The sequence below is a fragment of the Pygocentrus nattereri genome, chromosome 10 (assembly GCF_015220715.1).
Source record: "Pygocentrus nattereri isolate fPygNat1 chromosome 10, fPygNat1.pri, whole genome shotgun sequence".
NCBI lineage: Eukaryota > Metazoa > Chordata > Actinopteri > Characiformes > Serrasalmidae > Pygocentrus > Pygocentrus nattereri.
The window spans coordinates 5,876,956-5,893,494 of record NC_051220.1 but is presented as its reverse complement, the minus strand read 5'-3'; the positions used below and the strand labels follow the sequence as shown (position 1 = coordinate 5,893,494).

Sequence of the window (16,539 nt, the reverse complement as noted above, 5' to 3'; positions counted from 1 at the left end):
ATTGCAAAGACTTTGGATATCCCACCATCTACTGTGCAGAATATCATCAAAATCCCTGTACGCAAGGGACAAGGCCAACAGTCAATATCGGATGCTCATGATCTTCGGCCCCTCAGGCTTTGAAAACAGGCATGATTCTGTACTGGAAATCACTGCATGGGCTCAGGAGTACTTCCAGAAATGATTGTCTGTGAACACAGTTTGCCCATCCAGTCCACAAATGCAAGTTAAAGCTGTGTCATGCAGAGAAGAAGCCGTATGTCAACATCATCCAGAGACGCCACCGTCTTCTCTGGGCCAAAGCTCAGTTTTAAAAAAATTCTGAAATTCTTTTTGGAAACCACGGATGCCGTGTCCCATGGACTCGAGGAGAGAAACCATCCAGCTTGTTATCAGTGCACATTAGTGTCTATAGCACGGGCAACTTGCGCATCTGGAAAGGCACCATCAAGGCTGAACAGTAAAGCAAAGAAGACCCAGGACTGTAGAATCCTACATCAGAATGTATAGGAATGGGGCAACATTCCTCTGCCAAAACTCCAGCAATTGGTCTCTTCACTTCCCAGACATTTACAGACTGTTGTTCAAAGAAGAGGGGATGCTACACAGTGGTAGACACGGCCCTGTCCCAACTTTCTTGAGATGTGTTGCCCCCATCAAGTTCTAAATGAGTTCAGGTTTTTCATGACATGGTAAAATGTCTCACTTTTAACATCTGATATGTTCTGTGTTCTATTGTGAATAAAATATGGGTCTGTGGGATTTGCAAATCATTGCATTCTGGTTTTATTTACATTTATTTAAATTTTACACAGCATCCCAACTGTGTGGAATAAGGGTTGTATTTTTTCAGATTTGCCATTATTTTAGAATGATCAACATCACATATTAAATTTAGAAGAAATGTTCACTGGTTCATTCGTCATTTTGGGATGTTAAATATAATGGCTATATTTGTGTTGTAGACATTGTGAGCCTGGTTTCTCTACAGTCCACCATTTCACACAAAATCACTCTGAATGTCTCTATTTGCATCTCAAAGATTGAACTATGCAAAGTTTTTGAAAAATGATTTGACATTTTTTTTGCCACTGTTCTTTTAAATGCTCTGCCTGCATGGAAAATGCATATCAGCTGTATTGAGTTTGGGTGGGGAGTGTTTAAGAAGGTCAAGTTAAAAAAGAAAACAGGAAATCAGTTGGGGTCAGTTAAAGTTTGGGACTCCCACATCGCTGACTGGCTCCTCCTTCCACTGCCATGCATGCGGTGTGTGGGGCATCGCTGGGCTGGGTAAAGACTTCCTGTCTGAGTGTGATTGGGGGTTCTGCGAGACCACAGAGTGGTTTACGCGGAGTATTTGGTCTTCTCTGTTTGCATTGTTTCAACCACTAACAGTAAGAAAAGCGTTTACCGCAAGTTTATTTAAAGTGGTGGATCACGCCACGTCTTTTCTAAAGCAGTGGTTTGTCAGGGCAGGCTCAGATACTGTTCATTAAAGACAGTAAGGTATGTGTGTTGCCCGCTGGGCCTTGTTCCTGCATGCCTCAGACGCTGAAAAACTCTTTTGGGATTTCGAGAGTTACGTCACAAAGACTAGTATAATGTCCCAGTGATATTTAACCTGATGACTACTTGAATTATCTTTAAAGCAAATAGACTGACCATTAGTGGGTAGTTGAGATGTAAATAAGCGATTTGGCTCTTGTTTTTAACCACTTAAACTTATTGTAGTTCGCTCACACACTTTTACGTCTTACTGCTATTTCTCCCAAGAGCACTGTGCAGTATAATATGATAAAGGCATCTTTTGTTGCTAATGTTACTGGTATTACTCATACTACATCCTTCAGCACTGTGTTTCGCTTGTAAATGATACTTTGGACTCAACATAATTCAGTGACAAACAAATTCAGGGCATTGCAGCAGCTGGAAATAGCTAGTCAAGAGAGCCATCAATAAAATTTGCCATTCGCTGTGTTTGAGTGAGAGGAATACAGTCCTATCAATGCATAAGCAGCTGGGCTTCAGGCTGGAACTACAGGTGGTTTGACAGTGAATCTGGGAAAATGTGTTAAAGGCATTTAAAAATTAGCAGCATTGATTATTTATCATCTTAAACTTTAACACCACTACTTGAAGGATGTACACAAAACCAGCTGGGAGCAGCTCAAATGTGAGTATATCCAGCAGAAAATGCAACCAGTGAAGTGCATTTGGCATTTTTCTACTGATGTGGCCTGTAAGCTGTGCATTTAGGCTCATGGACCAGTTGAAAAAATAACACACAAGCAGAATGCGTCCGATTCCACCTGAAACTTGCCCAAAATCTTAAAACAATGGGCCCTTTGTCACTTGTTTGTATATTGTAGGCTTATTTGTATATTGCAACAATATATTGTTGCAGCCTATAACTACTATCAAATTAATCCGTCGGTTACATTGTTTATCAATTGAGAAGCTGAAGTTTGGTCCCTCATGCATGCTCTCTGAGTTTTAAGAGGTTTTTAAGCTCAGAAGATAGATGCAATCATGGTTGTCCTATCATTTCCAACTTGTGGAACGCTGATCTGATCCTCCAGGACTTGGGACAGTTCTGGCCGTTTGTGTGGCTCATAAGAGCCTGGCTTTACACAACTGTATTTGGCAGCTAGGGGTCCGTGGGGGAGTTTGTGGCTGTATACAGTTTCTCTTCTTGCAGGGGTTCCTCTGCAGGGGAGCTGAGAACCAAGAGCAGAATTGTTTTTTCATAGAAGGAGAGAGTCGGGGGGGAGAGGGAGGAGAGGAAGAGAATGGGAGATGCAGAAGGAGAGAATAGTGTATAACACAAGGGAGAACAAATGGAGAATGATTGTAAGGTCAAGTCGAACTCGGCCTGTCGTTTTTGTGGTCAGAAAGACTGAGCCGGGGGTTTGGACGTGAGGTGATGTCATTTATTGCAGAATACTTCCAGATTTTACTTGCTTTTTTTCTTGTCCTGGAGGAGAAATACAAACATAAGCCCAGCAGGACCTGTTTTTTCCATGCTCAACCCTGAGCGGCCAAAAGGGTTCTCCTTGCCTCATCCAGTGCTTGCAAAAACGATCTCGGGCTGCTCCATTGGTGTCCTTTAAAATAGACCTAATGTCTGTTTGAGTGGCTTTAAGCTTAACATTTATGTCCCTTTTTAAGTCCCTAATTGCTCTTTTTATGACCCTTGCAGTATTGATGTACCATCCCAGAAGGCTAAAGGGCTTTTAGACATTTTGGTTTACCTCACTGATGGGTTACAATGACATCGTCCTCCACTGATCTCTGTAAAGGCTGTGCCGAGTCTTAGGGCCTCAAAACCAGTAGCCTGACAGTACATTGCTTGTGATGGTAAGAGCTAAAAGCCTTTGCGACTTATTCGGACAACGATAATATGTTTGCTTGTTCTGTGCGGTGCAAAGGAGATCTTATTTGTTCTTGAGGACACTTGGTCTGTTTGTTTGGGAGCCACATTTTATGTGTGTTTTACCGTCTGTAAATATGCCTCAGTATGTGCTAATGTGCTAGTGTGGGCTAAAAAAATATAATCCTGTTTTGCTCCTCTTTAAGCCTTAACTCAGCTATAGGCACATTCTTTCATATCCATTTACATTTACAGCATTTGACTGACACTCTTATCCAGAGCGACTTACAATTTGATCATTTTACACAGCCAAGGTGGTGTTAGGAGTCTTGCCCAAGGACTCTTATTGGTATAGTGCAGGGCGATTGCCCTGGTGGGGGATTGAACCCCAGTCTACAGCATAGAAGGCAGAGGTGTTAACCACTACACTATCCCAACCAACCTATCCACTAGTAGAAGTGGAACAGTCTCTCGTAAAATGTCTCTCAACATTCAACTTTTTACGAGGCTGAAGTCACTTTTTCCGTTCCACCTTAAATGGTGCCTGAGGCGCCAAAATGTAACTGCTGCACCATTTAAGGTGGAACAGGACAAGTCGAACAAGAAGCTGGTGAATGAGAAGCTGAGGTGACAGTTTCTCATTGCAGATTAAACGTATCAGAAAACCAGATGGAATGATTATAAATGCAAATAAATCGATTAGACTCCAGCTTACCTGTGTTTGTCTTGAATATGTCTCTTTGCTTTTTTGTTAGCTACTTGCTAGGAGAGACTGTTGTTTGCGCTGCTATGATGACCAGCAGTCTGCGGGCCAAACTTCAGGGTTAAAAGGGGAATTAGCGGATATCGACTACATTAGTCCAGCGTTTAAAACTGTGTCAGAAAGATCAGCAGAGCTTTATTTTGGTGCAAAGGAACCGTTGCTGACCCCTAGTTTAGTGGAGTTTTTTAAATCAGCTAAACAAAGACCTCCCCCTAAATTAATCTGAGCGTCTGTTTCTCCCTAACAAGCAGCATAACTTTGTAGTATGTTATTTTCTGGGACCCCAGAGTTTTGATTTTGAGACATTTAGCAGGTCCAAAAGGTTGTTTGGGGTCTCAGACCCCCCAGGACCCACTATATTTCACACCTTGATTTTGATGCGAAAAAAAATATCACGTCAGAATATTTTGCGTATTTCGCAGTCTATCACTGGTCATTAAATTACTTGGTTTTCTTTTGTTCAGATACTTTTTGAACCTTTCCCACATGGATGCTGCTTCAAATAACGTGTTAATGATCAGGTATTTTCATTTGGCCCTGCTGAGATGAGGAACTGAGGAACATGAGGATGAGGCACTTTCCCCACAGAAAAGAACTGATTAAATATGTGACTTTTTTTTTTGTATTTAAGATTGGCCAAGCTTAGCCTGTGTCCAGTGAACACTCTGGGTGACTCAGGCTTGTGTGTGTGCGTGTGTATGTGTATGTGACACAGTAGATGGGATGGTCTTAGACGGCTTTGTCTCGTGTGACCCAAATACTTAGCCATGTGCGCAGTAACGCCACAAACAGATAGCGGCCTGCGGATGACACCTTGTCATAGCCTTACCGCTGCTCTCTTCCTCACTTCCTTCCCTATACTTAACCCTTTTTGGCCAAACAGTCCAAACAGTTGAATCTCGACTCACTTCTTCCCCTTTCATATACACTATATTTCCAAAAGTAGTCAGTCACCCATCCATATCATCGAATTCAGGTGTTCCAGTCACTTTTTATTGTGAAGTCCCACAACTTTCAAAACATACATTTCAGTTTCTGTTTATTTTCTGAATAATGGGCCAAATTTATGTATCTTTCCTAAATACATCATGGGCCATTTTGATAGTGAGCCTCACTGGTGGACCTGCATTTAGCCTGGGAGAACTGAAAGAACTTCAATCCATGTAATCAGATAATGGAAAACTCTGGATTTACATGAGTCACACATGATGTAAAAATATGAACTTACATCATCTAGAAAATTAAGAATATTCAAATCCTTTATTTAGTTTTTGGTTACAGCGCCGCTCCAACAGGATTTTGCTGCATCTCGCGACATCCACCGTCTGATCTCATGCATGCGCAGACCGAGAAATCCGATTAAATCGGAGTACAAATTTACATGTGCTGAGAAATCGGATTACTCAGCTAAAATCCAGCTCTTTATCATATTTCTTAATGATTTCTAGATCGGAGTATGGTGTTTACATGACTGAATAATCGGATATCTGCAGAAATTATTATTGTGGATATTGCGGATTATTGAGTGCACGTATACTCACTGTTAGCATAATTGGATGAAGCGATCTTCCTTTAACTACTTGGAGTCATTGGAAATGAACACTACATTAACCTGACAGCTCAGAGTTCCACTCCCAGATATTTCCTAGGTCAGCCAATATGATCTCCTTCATGACTTTTTTTTAAAAAACAGAGAATGTAGGTCTGTTTTTATTTCACTACTCCCAAGAACATCACCCAGTGCTTTGGCCCCGAGCGTGTTGAGATCAAAGCTTTTATTGTTGGGTTGGAGAAGGACTCCAGGCATGTTGATATTGGTTGGAGTTTGCTTTGGTTTGAGCCGTGCCTTGGGAAGTCCAAATATTACTGAGGAGAGAGAAATGGGAGAGTATACAGTGATCCTTTGTGTGGTTCTGCAGGTCATTTGCTTAGTCAGCAATATCCAGAGCTTTTTCTCCAGCCGTGTTCCAAGGAGTAGGCCTTTGGTAATTTTGCTTCAGTGGCTGTTCCCTTCATATGTTGGTTTTGTCAATGGACCTTGACTGATGAGGAACTTAAGACCTTGAAAAACTTCTATAATACTAGAGGATTTGTCAGAGAATGTTTGTGTCTGTGTAGACGTCTGTAGGTGGGGGTGGCAAAGAGATCAACTGTGATGTCACTCATCTAGTAGGGGATTATGGGACCACACTGACCGAGCTAAGCTGATCTTCGCACGTTTCATGCTGGGAGAGGTCTGGTGTCCCAGTAATGCTAATGCTTTGCATGTAGTCATAGTACACTGTGTACAAAGAATATTTAGCAGGTAGAAAAAATGGATTCTAGCTTGAATTTCTACTTCAAGAGTTCCAGATTCTGCTTCCATTTCCAGATAATAACTAAAGATTGGTAGGAGACGTCTAAACTCCTTCTGCTTCATATCCATCTTTCCTATTAAACAGCTGTACCTTCCATTTCTTGTGATGAAGTGATCAGGCAGCATCTTCTACAGCTCAGGGATGTCTGGGCCACTTCTAGCTCATGTCCAGGTCTTCTCACGAGTACCACTCATGCATGGGGACACAATTCATGACCTTGGGAAAGCTCAGTTCTTTGGGGGGGTGCCTGGTCTTCTTGCCAAAAGCAGAAGCTGTCCAGAACTTCAGGCCAAGTCCTCAGAGTTCTCTCCCCTCCTGCAGTCAGAATCTTCTCTCATACTACAAGCATGTGCTGAAGGAGTGGTCTAAACTTGCAACATGGGGTTATGAAATGATTAAAGTTTAGGAGGAGAATCAGGCCAGAAGCTCCTCCTAGTTATCGAACTTAGCTATAAAGTTCCATTTCTACCTTTCGTTTCAGGTGAAAAAGCTCTATTTCCTCCTTGTTCGTTAGTTCTATCCTTGTTCATCGGGGGGAGGAGGGGGAGCTGCCCAGAACTGAAAAATTCCAATTAAATTTTGGTGTTGAGGTTTGCACAAATTTGATTATTAATGTCTGCATCTGCCCGTTTTAACTGCATATCACATCTGCCTACATCCACAAAATCTTTTGTTCTTGCTTGCACCCACCTGCAAAACCTTTTGCCGTTCCTGCCCACACCTGCTTGCTTAAACCACAAGTCATGCCCACCTGGACCTGCCTACTTTGGGCCATGGTTATTGTCCACACCTGCCCATGTTTAGCCTCTGGAATCCACACCACAGCCATAGAACATGCTCACACAAACCCCATCAACCTGGCAGCCCAACCTCCAGACCCATTGCACCTCCACAAACCCAACCACGAAAAGGAATGTTTCAGTGTTGGAAGCCAGAAAGAAATAATTTGTGGAGGTTTAGGCCAAACAAAACTGTAAGAGCGTCACATTGTGTGACATCAGCACAGCTAATTCTACTACAAAACATCTAGTCGGCCAGAATTAAAGCCAAAATGGTTGTTGTGGCATCACAAGTTGGAAAAACTGTATCTTGGAAAAATTACAGTTAGATTTGTTTTGTCAGATATTTAGTGGAAGTTACATCAATCAGGCATAACATTATGAGCACCTCCTTGTTTCTACACTCGCTGTCCATTTTATCAGCTCCACTTACTGTATAGCTGCAATTTGTAGTTCTACAGTTACAGACTGTAGTCCATCTGTTCAGTGGTCAGGACCATCACAGATCAGGTATTATTTCATTTTAAAGACTGGTGGATCAGACACAGCAGTGCTGCTGGAGGTTTTTTAAGCACTGTGTCCACTCACTGTCCACTCTATTAAACACTCCTACCTTGTCAGTCCACCTTGTAGATGTAAAGTCAGAGACGACAGCTCATCTGCTGTACAGTTTGTGTTGGTCATCCTCTAGCCCTTCATCAGTGCTGCCCACAGGACGCTGTCGGCTGGATATTTTTGGTTGGTGGACTATTCTCAGTCCAGCAGCGACACTGAGGTGTTTAAAAACTCCAGCAGCACTGCTGTGCCTGATCCACTCATACCAGCGCAACACACACTAACACACCACCACCACGTCAGTGTTACTGCAGTGCTGAGAATGATCCACCACCCAAACAGTACCTGCTCTGTGAGGGTCCATGGGGGTCCTGACAACTGAAGAACAGGGTAACAAAGTATCAGAGAAACAGATGGACTACAGTCTGTAACTGTAGAACTACCAAGTGCAGCTATACAGTAAGTGGAGCTGATAAAATGGACAATGAGCGTAGAAACAAGGAGGTGGTCAGAATGTTATGCCTGATCGGTGCATATAGCTTCATCATGTGAAAATTACTGACGTGTTTTTCTCTGAGGCTCACTTGCAGCTTATTTGCTGCCCGCCTGTCCGCTTCCCCAAACAGTCAAGAACAGTCCAAGTCTGCCCCACCCAGCAAACCACAATACCCTCCCACGTAAGGCCACAACATCTTGCCGTTTACCCGCTGTGACCATGGTTCCTCAAAATGAATCCCACCTGCAAATTATTTTGCAGGTCACATGGGATCCACAGGAGGACCCCCCTAGTGCAGACCTTTATTTTGAGGGACAACATACAAGAAAGCAAGAACGTTGCCTACCACTGGTTATTTATGCACTGTGTCCTTTCGTCCAGAAGACCAGACTGCATATTACTGTGACAACCCAAAAGGCTGATGCACACTGCAGCTGAATCTATTCCTGCCTGCTGAGGATGTCACGACTTTTTATGTCTTTGGCCACTGCTGTGGGTACAGAGAAGCATGCAGAGGAGGGCAATGATCTTAGACACGTCCGTCTGGAAAATACAGCCCACGAATATTGTGTTGTATTTGGATCCAGTAAAACCTTTTCATGCTACACACATTTGCACAATTCCATTATTGTTTCAGGCGTTTGATGTTCTGATGATCTGAGAATCAGTTGGAATTTGCGAGGGAGGTCAGGAAGTGTAAAAGCTGCTTTGAGGGATGCTTTCCAAATATATCAGAGCTTGTTTGATCCTTTGTATGTGAAGGGGGTGGCTGGTTGGGGTTAATCCCTCCAAGGACCACTTTTGGTGGTTTATAACTCACGAAGGTTGAAATAAACACCATGTAAGTTATGACAGTGAGGGACTGACTTGTGGCTTGAAGTGGTTAAATGCAACGTCTCCGTGTCACATGTGAATGGCCGATTGAACACCTGGTGAAAAGTCCTTAATTTAGCTGTAACACTGTGACACTTGTGTAACTGGTAATACGTAACAGCCGCTAAGTTGTGTGTCCATAAAGAATGCCTTGTCTGCAAACACGTGTGCTTTGTCTGTTTGGTTTTCTTTGCTTGAGCAGAGTTCCCATGGTCAAATTAATGATGTGTGATGCTGTAAAATATGAGCCAACTTTTTCCTAATGAGCGATTAAGCACAGTAGAACCGCTTGTCCTGATTCATGCCATTAACCGCCTCTGTCTTGCACAACAAACTGGCCGTTTGGGGACTGACTTGTGGTTAAGGAAGCATGGGGGGGCTTGTGGACCGTCAGAGCAAAGCATGACTCCTGGGTCTGCAGGTCACTTTTGGTCAAATTATCTCTATTGAGCTCAGAATAGTTTTCACTGTGCTTTTCAGAGATGCCAATGCTGACCGCAGGAGCTGCGCTCACATTGCTCCATCTTTATAATAGATTGCAGGTATTGTAGTTTTGCAAGTACTTGCCAACTCCTTATAAAACAAGGCCCAATCCACTCCTCTCAGTGCGTTCAGATTCAGCATTTGGAGCGGTTTGCGTAACCCTGAAGGGTAAAGCACTTGCAGCACTCTTCCTTTTTTTTTTTTCCATTGAAGACAAGAACGACGAGTCTTCTCTTTCTCTCCGCAGAGCAAATCGTGTACGGTTTCCCTGGAAACCAACCGCCCATTGCCATAGTAACGTACCCACACATGCTCTAGAGCCAGCTTCCTCCTACACGGCCTGCTTTGAGTGGCCATTGCTATTTTACACAGCTAGCACTTCGTACTCCATAGCCAACACTGACGCCTATTCACAAATGTCACATGCATTCCAAAATAAAGAAGTAATGTCTCAGGCGTGCTTGTCTGGACACACATTGAGCTGGACTGCTAAAAATCATCTGGAGTCCAGGACTACACTTTATAGGTTTGGAAAATCATCCTTAAAAGTGCTTAATGAGATAATGTGGCAAGAAAATCTATTTCACACAATTTCCCTTTACACAAAATGTAGCTCAGCAGCCAAAGCATGTTTGGTGTGTGAGGTTTCTCAAGCTGTGAGGCTGATGAAGCTAACAAATAACAAAAGCTTGTACTCCACTAACGCAAACCGCATCGTTGTTATTTATTCATAACTTTAAAAGAGAAAAGAATAAGTAAAAGGTATCAAGATGTCTGCCTGTTTTCTATGAGATGTGTAGATAACAATATGTCATTTAATGCCAGAAACACAGGCACGTCAATGTGAGATTACTTTAAGGGGCTTTTATGATGAAATGAAACTGTAACCATTGCTACGCTTGTTGTAAACATGCCTACTCACTTCTTACAGCCCTGAGTAAGATTTTTCATGTTAAAGGCTAGGAGCCCACCCTGCCCCACCCCTTTAGATGATGCATATTGAAGCTACAAGCACTTAAGATGCTTAAGGGTGGGTTGTTTGACATATATATATATATATATTTTCCTCCACTTGCTGGCTAAAGCAGAAGGAAGCCAGCCAGTTAGTGTTACTGCTCTATATTTATTAGCCTATAGATCAGAGGCCTTTCTAGCAGTAAGGATTTCTTTATTGCCGTGTGGCAGTTCCCAGTGGTTATATGACATGCTTGCATAATGCATGGTGAATTTGCATTATGCATGTTGGGTAATGCATAAATGCTTTCAGAGTCTGAACCAAGTGATGGGAATCATGAATTTTCTCAAACCGATAAGGCTGAGGGGCTACAAAATGCTGCATAACACAATAAATATTATATTAAATGCTAGTTTTATGCTAGAGACAGGCGTGAGATGATTGTAGGCATTTTACCCAAAGCAAAATACAAGAACTAAACTTTGGACACCGACCTCGTCTCATAGATACTGATAGACTGCATTTTGGGTAAAGAAATGATTATGCAAGCTCGATTTTTCACTGAAGTGTTGCTGTAATTAAGTGCTTATCGAAGACGTTTGTGTCAATAAAATAAAGTGTTTTAACTCGTTGTTTATTTCCTCGTCCAGGTCACCAGAGGGTCTCTGTGAGCAGCCTGCTGGTGTGTCATGGTTTGCTACTAGTGGGGACAAATCTCGGAGTGACAGTAGCTCTGTCTGTGCCCAGACTACAGGGGATTCCCAAGGTCACAGGTGGGTTTAGACTTTAGGAGCAAATTGAGTCTTTCCTTTAAATAGGATCATTGAGATTAACGCTACTCTCCAAAGGATTTTCAGCCCAGCCCTAATTGGCTGAGTGATTGATCTTTCACCTTTTGGAGAACAGTTGTTTCATCCGCAGGCTATAGGAAATAAACCATGCTTTAATTTGTTTCAAAGCTGCTTTGTATCCATTGTTACTGAACAGCTTTCCATCTTGTGGAGCGCTCGACCTTCAGCGCTGAAGGGGTTAATTTGCAGATCCTGTAATTATTCAGCAGAGCCCAGGCCAGACCAGCATGCTTATTTGCACTCTCAAAGAGATATTGTATCTTAATTGCACTAAAGACTGTTAGATAGGTTTGGTGGCCAAAGGCCTTCAGCTACTCCCCAGCCGTTTCTGCTGAAACCGAGTAATTTCACACTCCCAGCACATGAATCAGACTTTAATTAGGACCTGGGGGCCTCCGGATACTGCCGTCCGGGACAGACACAGAAATCAAGCACACCCCAGATTTAGATAAACCACTATTCTCTGAGTCAAGATGACTGTACAGCGTTTGACGCAGTGCATGTGTGCTCCTTTTCTTTGAAACAGTGCCTGATTGTTTATCTAGATTAATGAGGTAAATAGTGTTTCTCAGGAGACAAATGTACTTTCAGAGTCCGAACCAAGTTCTGTCATGTTATATGGGTGTAATTACCTCTTTGGGGATTAATGTGTGGCCCTAGAACTCTGCGTGGTTGAAGAGGCCACTGCTGCACTATAAATGAACATTTCAGTTAAACGACAGTCTAAACATAAACCGATGTACAAGTCCTCAGCAGAGGGGTGTGTTTATTGTGCTGAACACACATCAAGTATAATTATAAAGCAGAAGGCACTGTTTGCTTCTGTAATTATAGCATAAAGCATCTCAGAGCAGACTGGCTCACATTTAACTCTCAGAAATCGGTGACAGTGAGGGCTTGTGTTTAATATGGTATTAAAGGTCTATTCCAGCCTAAAACTAGCATTTAATGTGCATCCTTCAGCCTCAACAGTTCGACAGAATTCAGTGTTTTTGTCCATCAGATTTCTCTTATTGTAATACCCAGCATGCATTATGGAAATATGTCATACAATCACTGGGAACCTCCCAGTATCAGGTGGTGAAGGTATCCTGACTGCTCGCACGGCCACTGATATATAGGCTAATAGCTTATTAACAGTACCATTAGCTATCGGGCTTCTTTCTGCATTTGCCAGTAAGTGGGGAAAAAATTCAAGCAGCGCACACTCAAATATCCACCCCAGAGTGCTCATGGTTCCTCTCACCTTCAGAACACATCATCAGTATAGGTTTTCCTAGACTTTAAAGTGGAAAATCTCATTCTCATTTTTGGCTGGATTTTCCCTCAAATTATTTCTCACAGCTTATTGAAACAAAATTGCAGATTCTAAACTTTGTCATTACCACATTTGTGTTTGTGTAGAAGGAGAGATACTTCCATGTTTTTGAAATCAAAATAAACCGGGAAATAGTCAGAAGCTGTTGATACAGGATGTAAATGTGGTTGTGTAAATATACAGCAAATAACATTAATAGTGCTGGACTTCTAACGGTTAACATTACATGTTCATTCTCCACACTGCCACCCCCACAGGGCGAGGCATGGTGTCCTTCCACGCTCATCACGGCCCTGTGAAGTTCCTCACTGCAGCCATGCCTGTTTGTAACCTGCTATCGGCTGCTGCAGCTCCAGCCTCTGCCAACTTCTCCAGCCAGTGCGGTCCTCTAGAGGAGGAAAGGCCAGGCTCTGCTCCAGCTGCGTCCAGTGACAGAGGCGTGTGGCTGTGCGACAGCAGCAGAAGCTCCCCCGGACCTGGTACGGGCTCTGGATATGGCCCTGGCCCTGCTCCTGCTCCAGTCCTCCAGGACTCTCTCTCCTCCTCCTGTGGCTCACTGGCACCATCCCACAGCTCTCTGGAGCACGGACCAGAAGATGGGGCCATTTACGACCTTCTGAACGACCCCGCACACTCCCAGAAGGCCAAACGAGCACAGCGGGTGGACGTGAGTTCACTCCTGGTGGTTTCCGGTGGGCTGGGTCACCGCCGGGTCAACAGAAAGACCAAGCATGCACGGCATGAGGAGAGTGTGTCCACCATCATGGTATGGCAGATCCCCATCCTCAATGTATGAACGTGGAGATGGAGACAGATATAGTACAGAAAGGTGAGTGAGAGGATTCAGGGTCCCACCTGTACCAGAGACTTTGACGCTCAAGCACAAATGGTACTGCTAGGTAGATACAACCAAGCTGTCTCATTTTTAGGCCTTCAGGAGTTCATCATGACCGATTAACTACAGACAGAATGAACTATTCACAATTTTTCATGAAAAAAAAACGTCTCTCTAAGCTTTCTGGAAGTTCCAGATAAGTCACTCCCTGTGAAAACGACCGATAGTCCAAACAGGTTTCAGTCAGTTGTTGGAAATGGTGAACAGCAGCAGCTCTATTACAGAAAGAATCACTGTAAAACTGCGACATACAAGGTAGAAGGTAAAGTTTCTAACATAAAATGTCTTTTGTAAGCTTCAGATCAGAACAGCTGAAAAAATCCATGTGAACCAATATTAGCTTGGAGCTGGCAGAAATTCCTTGTTTTTCACCAAATTTTGGCATTTAAGGCCTAGGACTGAAGGTTTAGCGGTAATGGTTCACCACTAGACTTTAGTGCTATTTAGGATTCATTTTAATCAGTTTATTTGTATAGAAAGGTTGATAAACCTATAAGAATTTAGGTTTCTGAAGCGATTTTTTAATGGCACATTTTTTCAATATTTGAGGGTGGGAAACCCTCCATCAGTATTTTTTTGGTGTATATAGATTTTTCAGTGTAATAAATTGAGCCATGCAATATTTAGAGGAGCTGGTCTTTAGAGACACAGATAAAAACCAGGCTCCTAGACAAGAGTAGAAAATAATGTTTCCTCCTTTATCTCATGTTTTTTTTTGTTTATTTCTTTTTTTCTCCAGGGTGATGGTGGCATTACATGGCACAGGGTTGTTGTGCAGTGTCCCTCCCTGTGCTTTTCTGAAGCATTCTCCTCATCTTTCCACATGCACAGGAGCGACAGATTCATCGTGGTGTAAAAATGGGTTAATGCTGAATGAAAGGGAAACAGAGATACGAGGAGGGACTACACAATCTAAATCGAAGGTCATTCTCGAATACTGCGGACGTGATGTCAGCAGCATAACCACTTCTGCATGGTTTTGGACCGTTCATGTTACTTGAAATATCGTTGTTGATGGCAGTTGGAAGTTGGATGGAGGGAAATACTCCAGTACGACTCAGCTGTTTTTGAAGTGTCTAAAATAAAGTAACACTGCTAATGCAAAATATTCCTATGCATCTTTAGCTGCTGCGTGCTTACATTTTGGCGATGTGTAATTCCTAACTCCACTTAATTCTGTTTTCAGTTTTTATTTTCATCAGTATTTCACAAAAGGTCCAGAATGTCCAGGGACTGAGAGTACATCTGTTGTCTTCCCACATTGTTGTTTGTCCAAAGTTTCGAGTTGATTGGAGTCACCAGGTATTCCAAGGTCAAGACATCAGATGGTTTTAACTGAAATTATGAAGCCAAAAAATAAAAACATTCTAGCTGATATTTTGTAAAGGAGAGACTTTGGTGGGATTTCTGGCTGGCCAGATTTTCCATTGCTCCTAAATCAAAGTGGACATATACCAATCCTATTAGACACTAGTGGGATGTTTCATATTCCTAAATTAATTGTCATGTATGGATATTTAATATGATTAAGAAAGCTTGATATGGTGCCATTCAGTATGTATTCCTATCATGTCTTTTAACAACTATCTCAGTTTTGTCCAGCCTTTTTCTTGTGTATCTGTTAAGTGATAATCATGCTTTTCTTACCAAAAAATGTAACCCATTTGTTTTTAATTTGTCTCTCATTTGCACCCTTATTTGTTGTTTAACGTGGCATCAAACACATAAATTAATTGTCAAAAAAGAAAAGTGAATTGCTTTGGATTTGGCTGGAAGCTGCTTTCTGTGACTCTATGGCCTTAACATGGATGAAAAGAGAGATGAGAAGTTCTATTAAAATGAAAAGTGAAGTATGCCACTATTACATTGTTCGCCTTTTATTTTTCTACATTAAAAGAATTGTCTTTCAATTTGCTTTACCAAAAAAGTAATGAAATTTTAAAAGTAGGGGTACGTCAATACTTGTACTGGTTTGGGTATCGGCACGATACTGTGCCATAAGGCTAGCATACATTCGGAGTCTAGTGTAGTGACTGAAAAGAACTTTTTTAAAAAGTATAAACTTTCATATATAAATGTCTTTAATGACTTTTAAAATTGTCTTTCTAAAAGATGATGTAGAGAGACCATGTTTTCCTACCCTGTTTATCACTGTCTGCTCTCAGTTTCGTTGAACAGTGTGGAGCAAGTTAGCATAGCTGCTGTAGCACAATTTCTCAGCATTTCTGCTCAGTACTCGGATGCACGGTTTCTTGTTATGAATGAAATGGCTTTATTGATAATTGTAGACTGAGCTGTGTGTAGGGGCTGCATTTCAAATAGTATATCAATTGGGTGGGGATCAAAACTATGAAACTTACTTTGCAGCTGTACAGAAGTGCTTTTTCAAATGTGTAACAAAACACACTTTTCTCCACTGCAGTGTTATTCAATCTAGGTAACTAATGTAGCATAAGTAGTTAATGCACTTGATTTAAAAACAGATCGGTTTTAATGATTTAACTCTTTACATTACATTGCACTCATTTACACTAACAACTACTAAATTCTTAATAGGTTACTCATTATGGTATTGGCATTGGTAAGTACTAAAAAACATGTAATTACTGACTTAGTCTGAAAAAAATGGTATTGATGCATCCCTACTTAAAAGGCCAGATTATATTATATATAATATATATGAATATTTTTGGATGTACTTCTCAAAGTTGTGTGCATTGTCATAGTGGCTTCCATTTACTGGCAAAGCTTCCACTCATAGTAAATGAAACCCGTTTTTATGTCAATTGGGGGATCCCATTGTTATTTTCTTAACTCTCTGGAGCAAATTTGCCTTTTCCATAT

At 41.9% G+C, this 16,539-nt stretch overlaps 1 protein-coding gene across 3 annotated transcripts in view; it reads left to right on the top strand.

Annotated features, from left to right (window-relative positions):
- The window catches only part of arhgef10 (Rho guanine nucleotide exchange factor (GEF) 10), a 143,986-nt gene extending 128,430 nt beyond the window's left edge, over window positions 1-15,556 (top strand). For all 3 annotated transcript variants that reach the window (XM_017707802.2, XM_017707801.2, XM_037542203.1), the window contains 3 exons: window positions 11,282-11,404; window positions 13,058-13,629; window positions 14,435-15,556. In XM_017707802.2, coding sequence (XP_017563291.1) covers window positions 11,282-11,404; window positions 13,058-13,596 — 662 coding nt within the window. In that variant the 3' untranslated portion in view covers window positions 13,597-13,629; window positions 14,435-15,556. The remainder of the gene's footprint in view (window positions 1-11,281; window positions 11,405-13,057; window positions 13,630-14,434) is intronic.
- The last annotated feature ends 983 nt before the right edge of the window (window positions 15,557-16,539 follow it).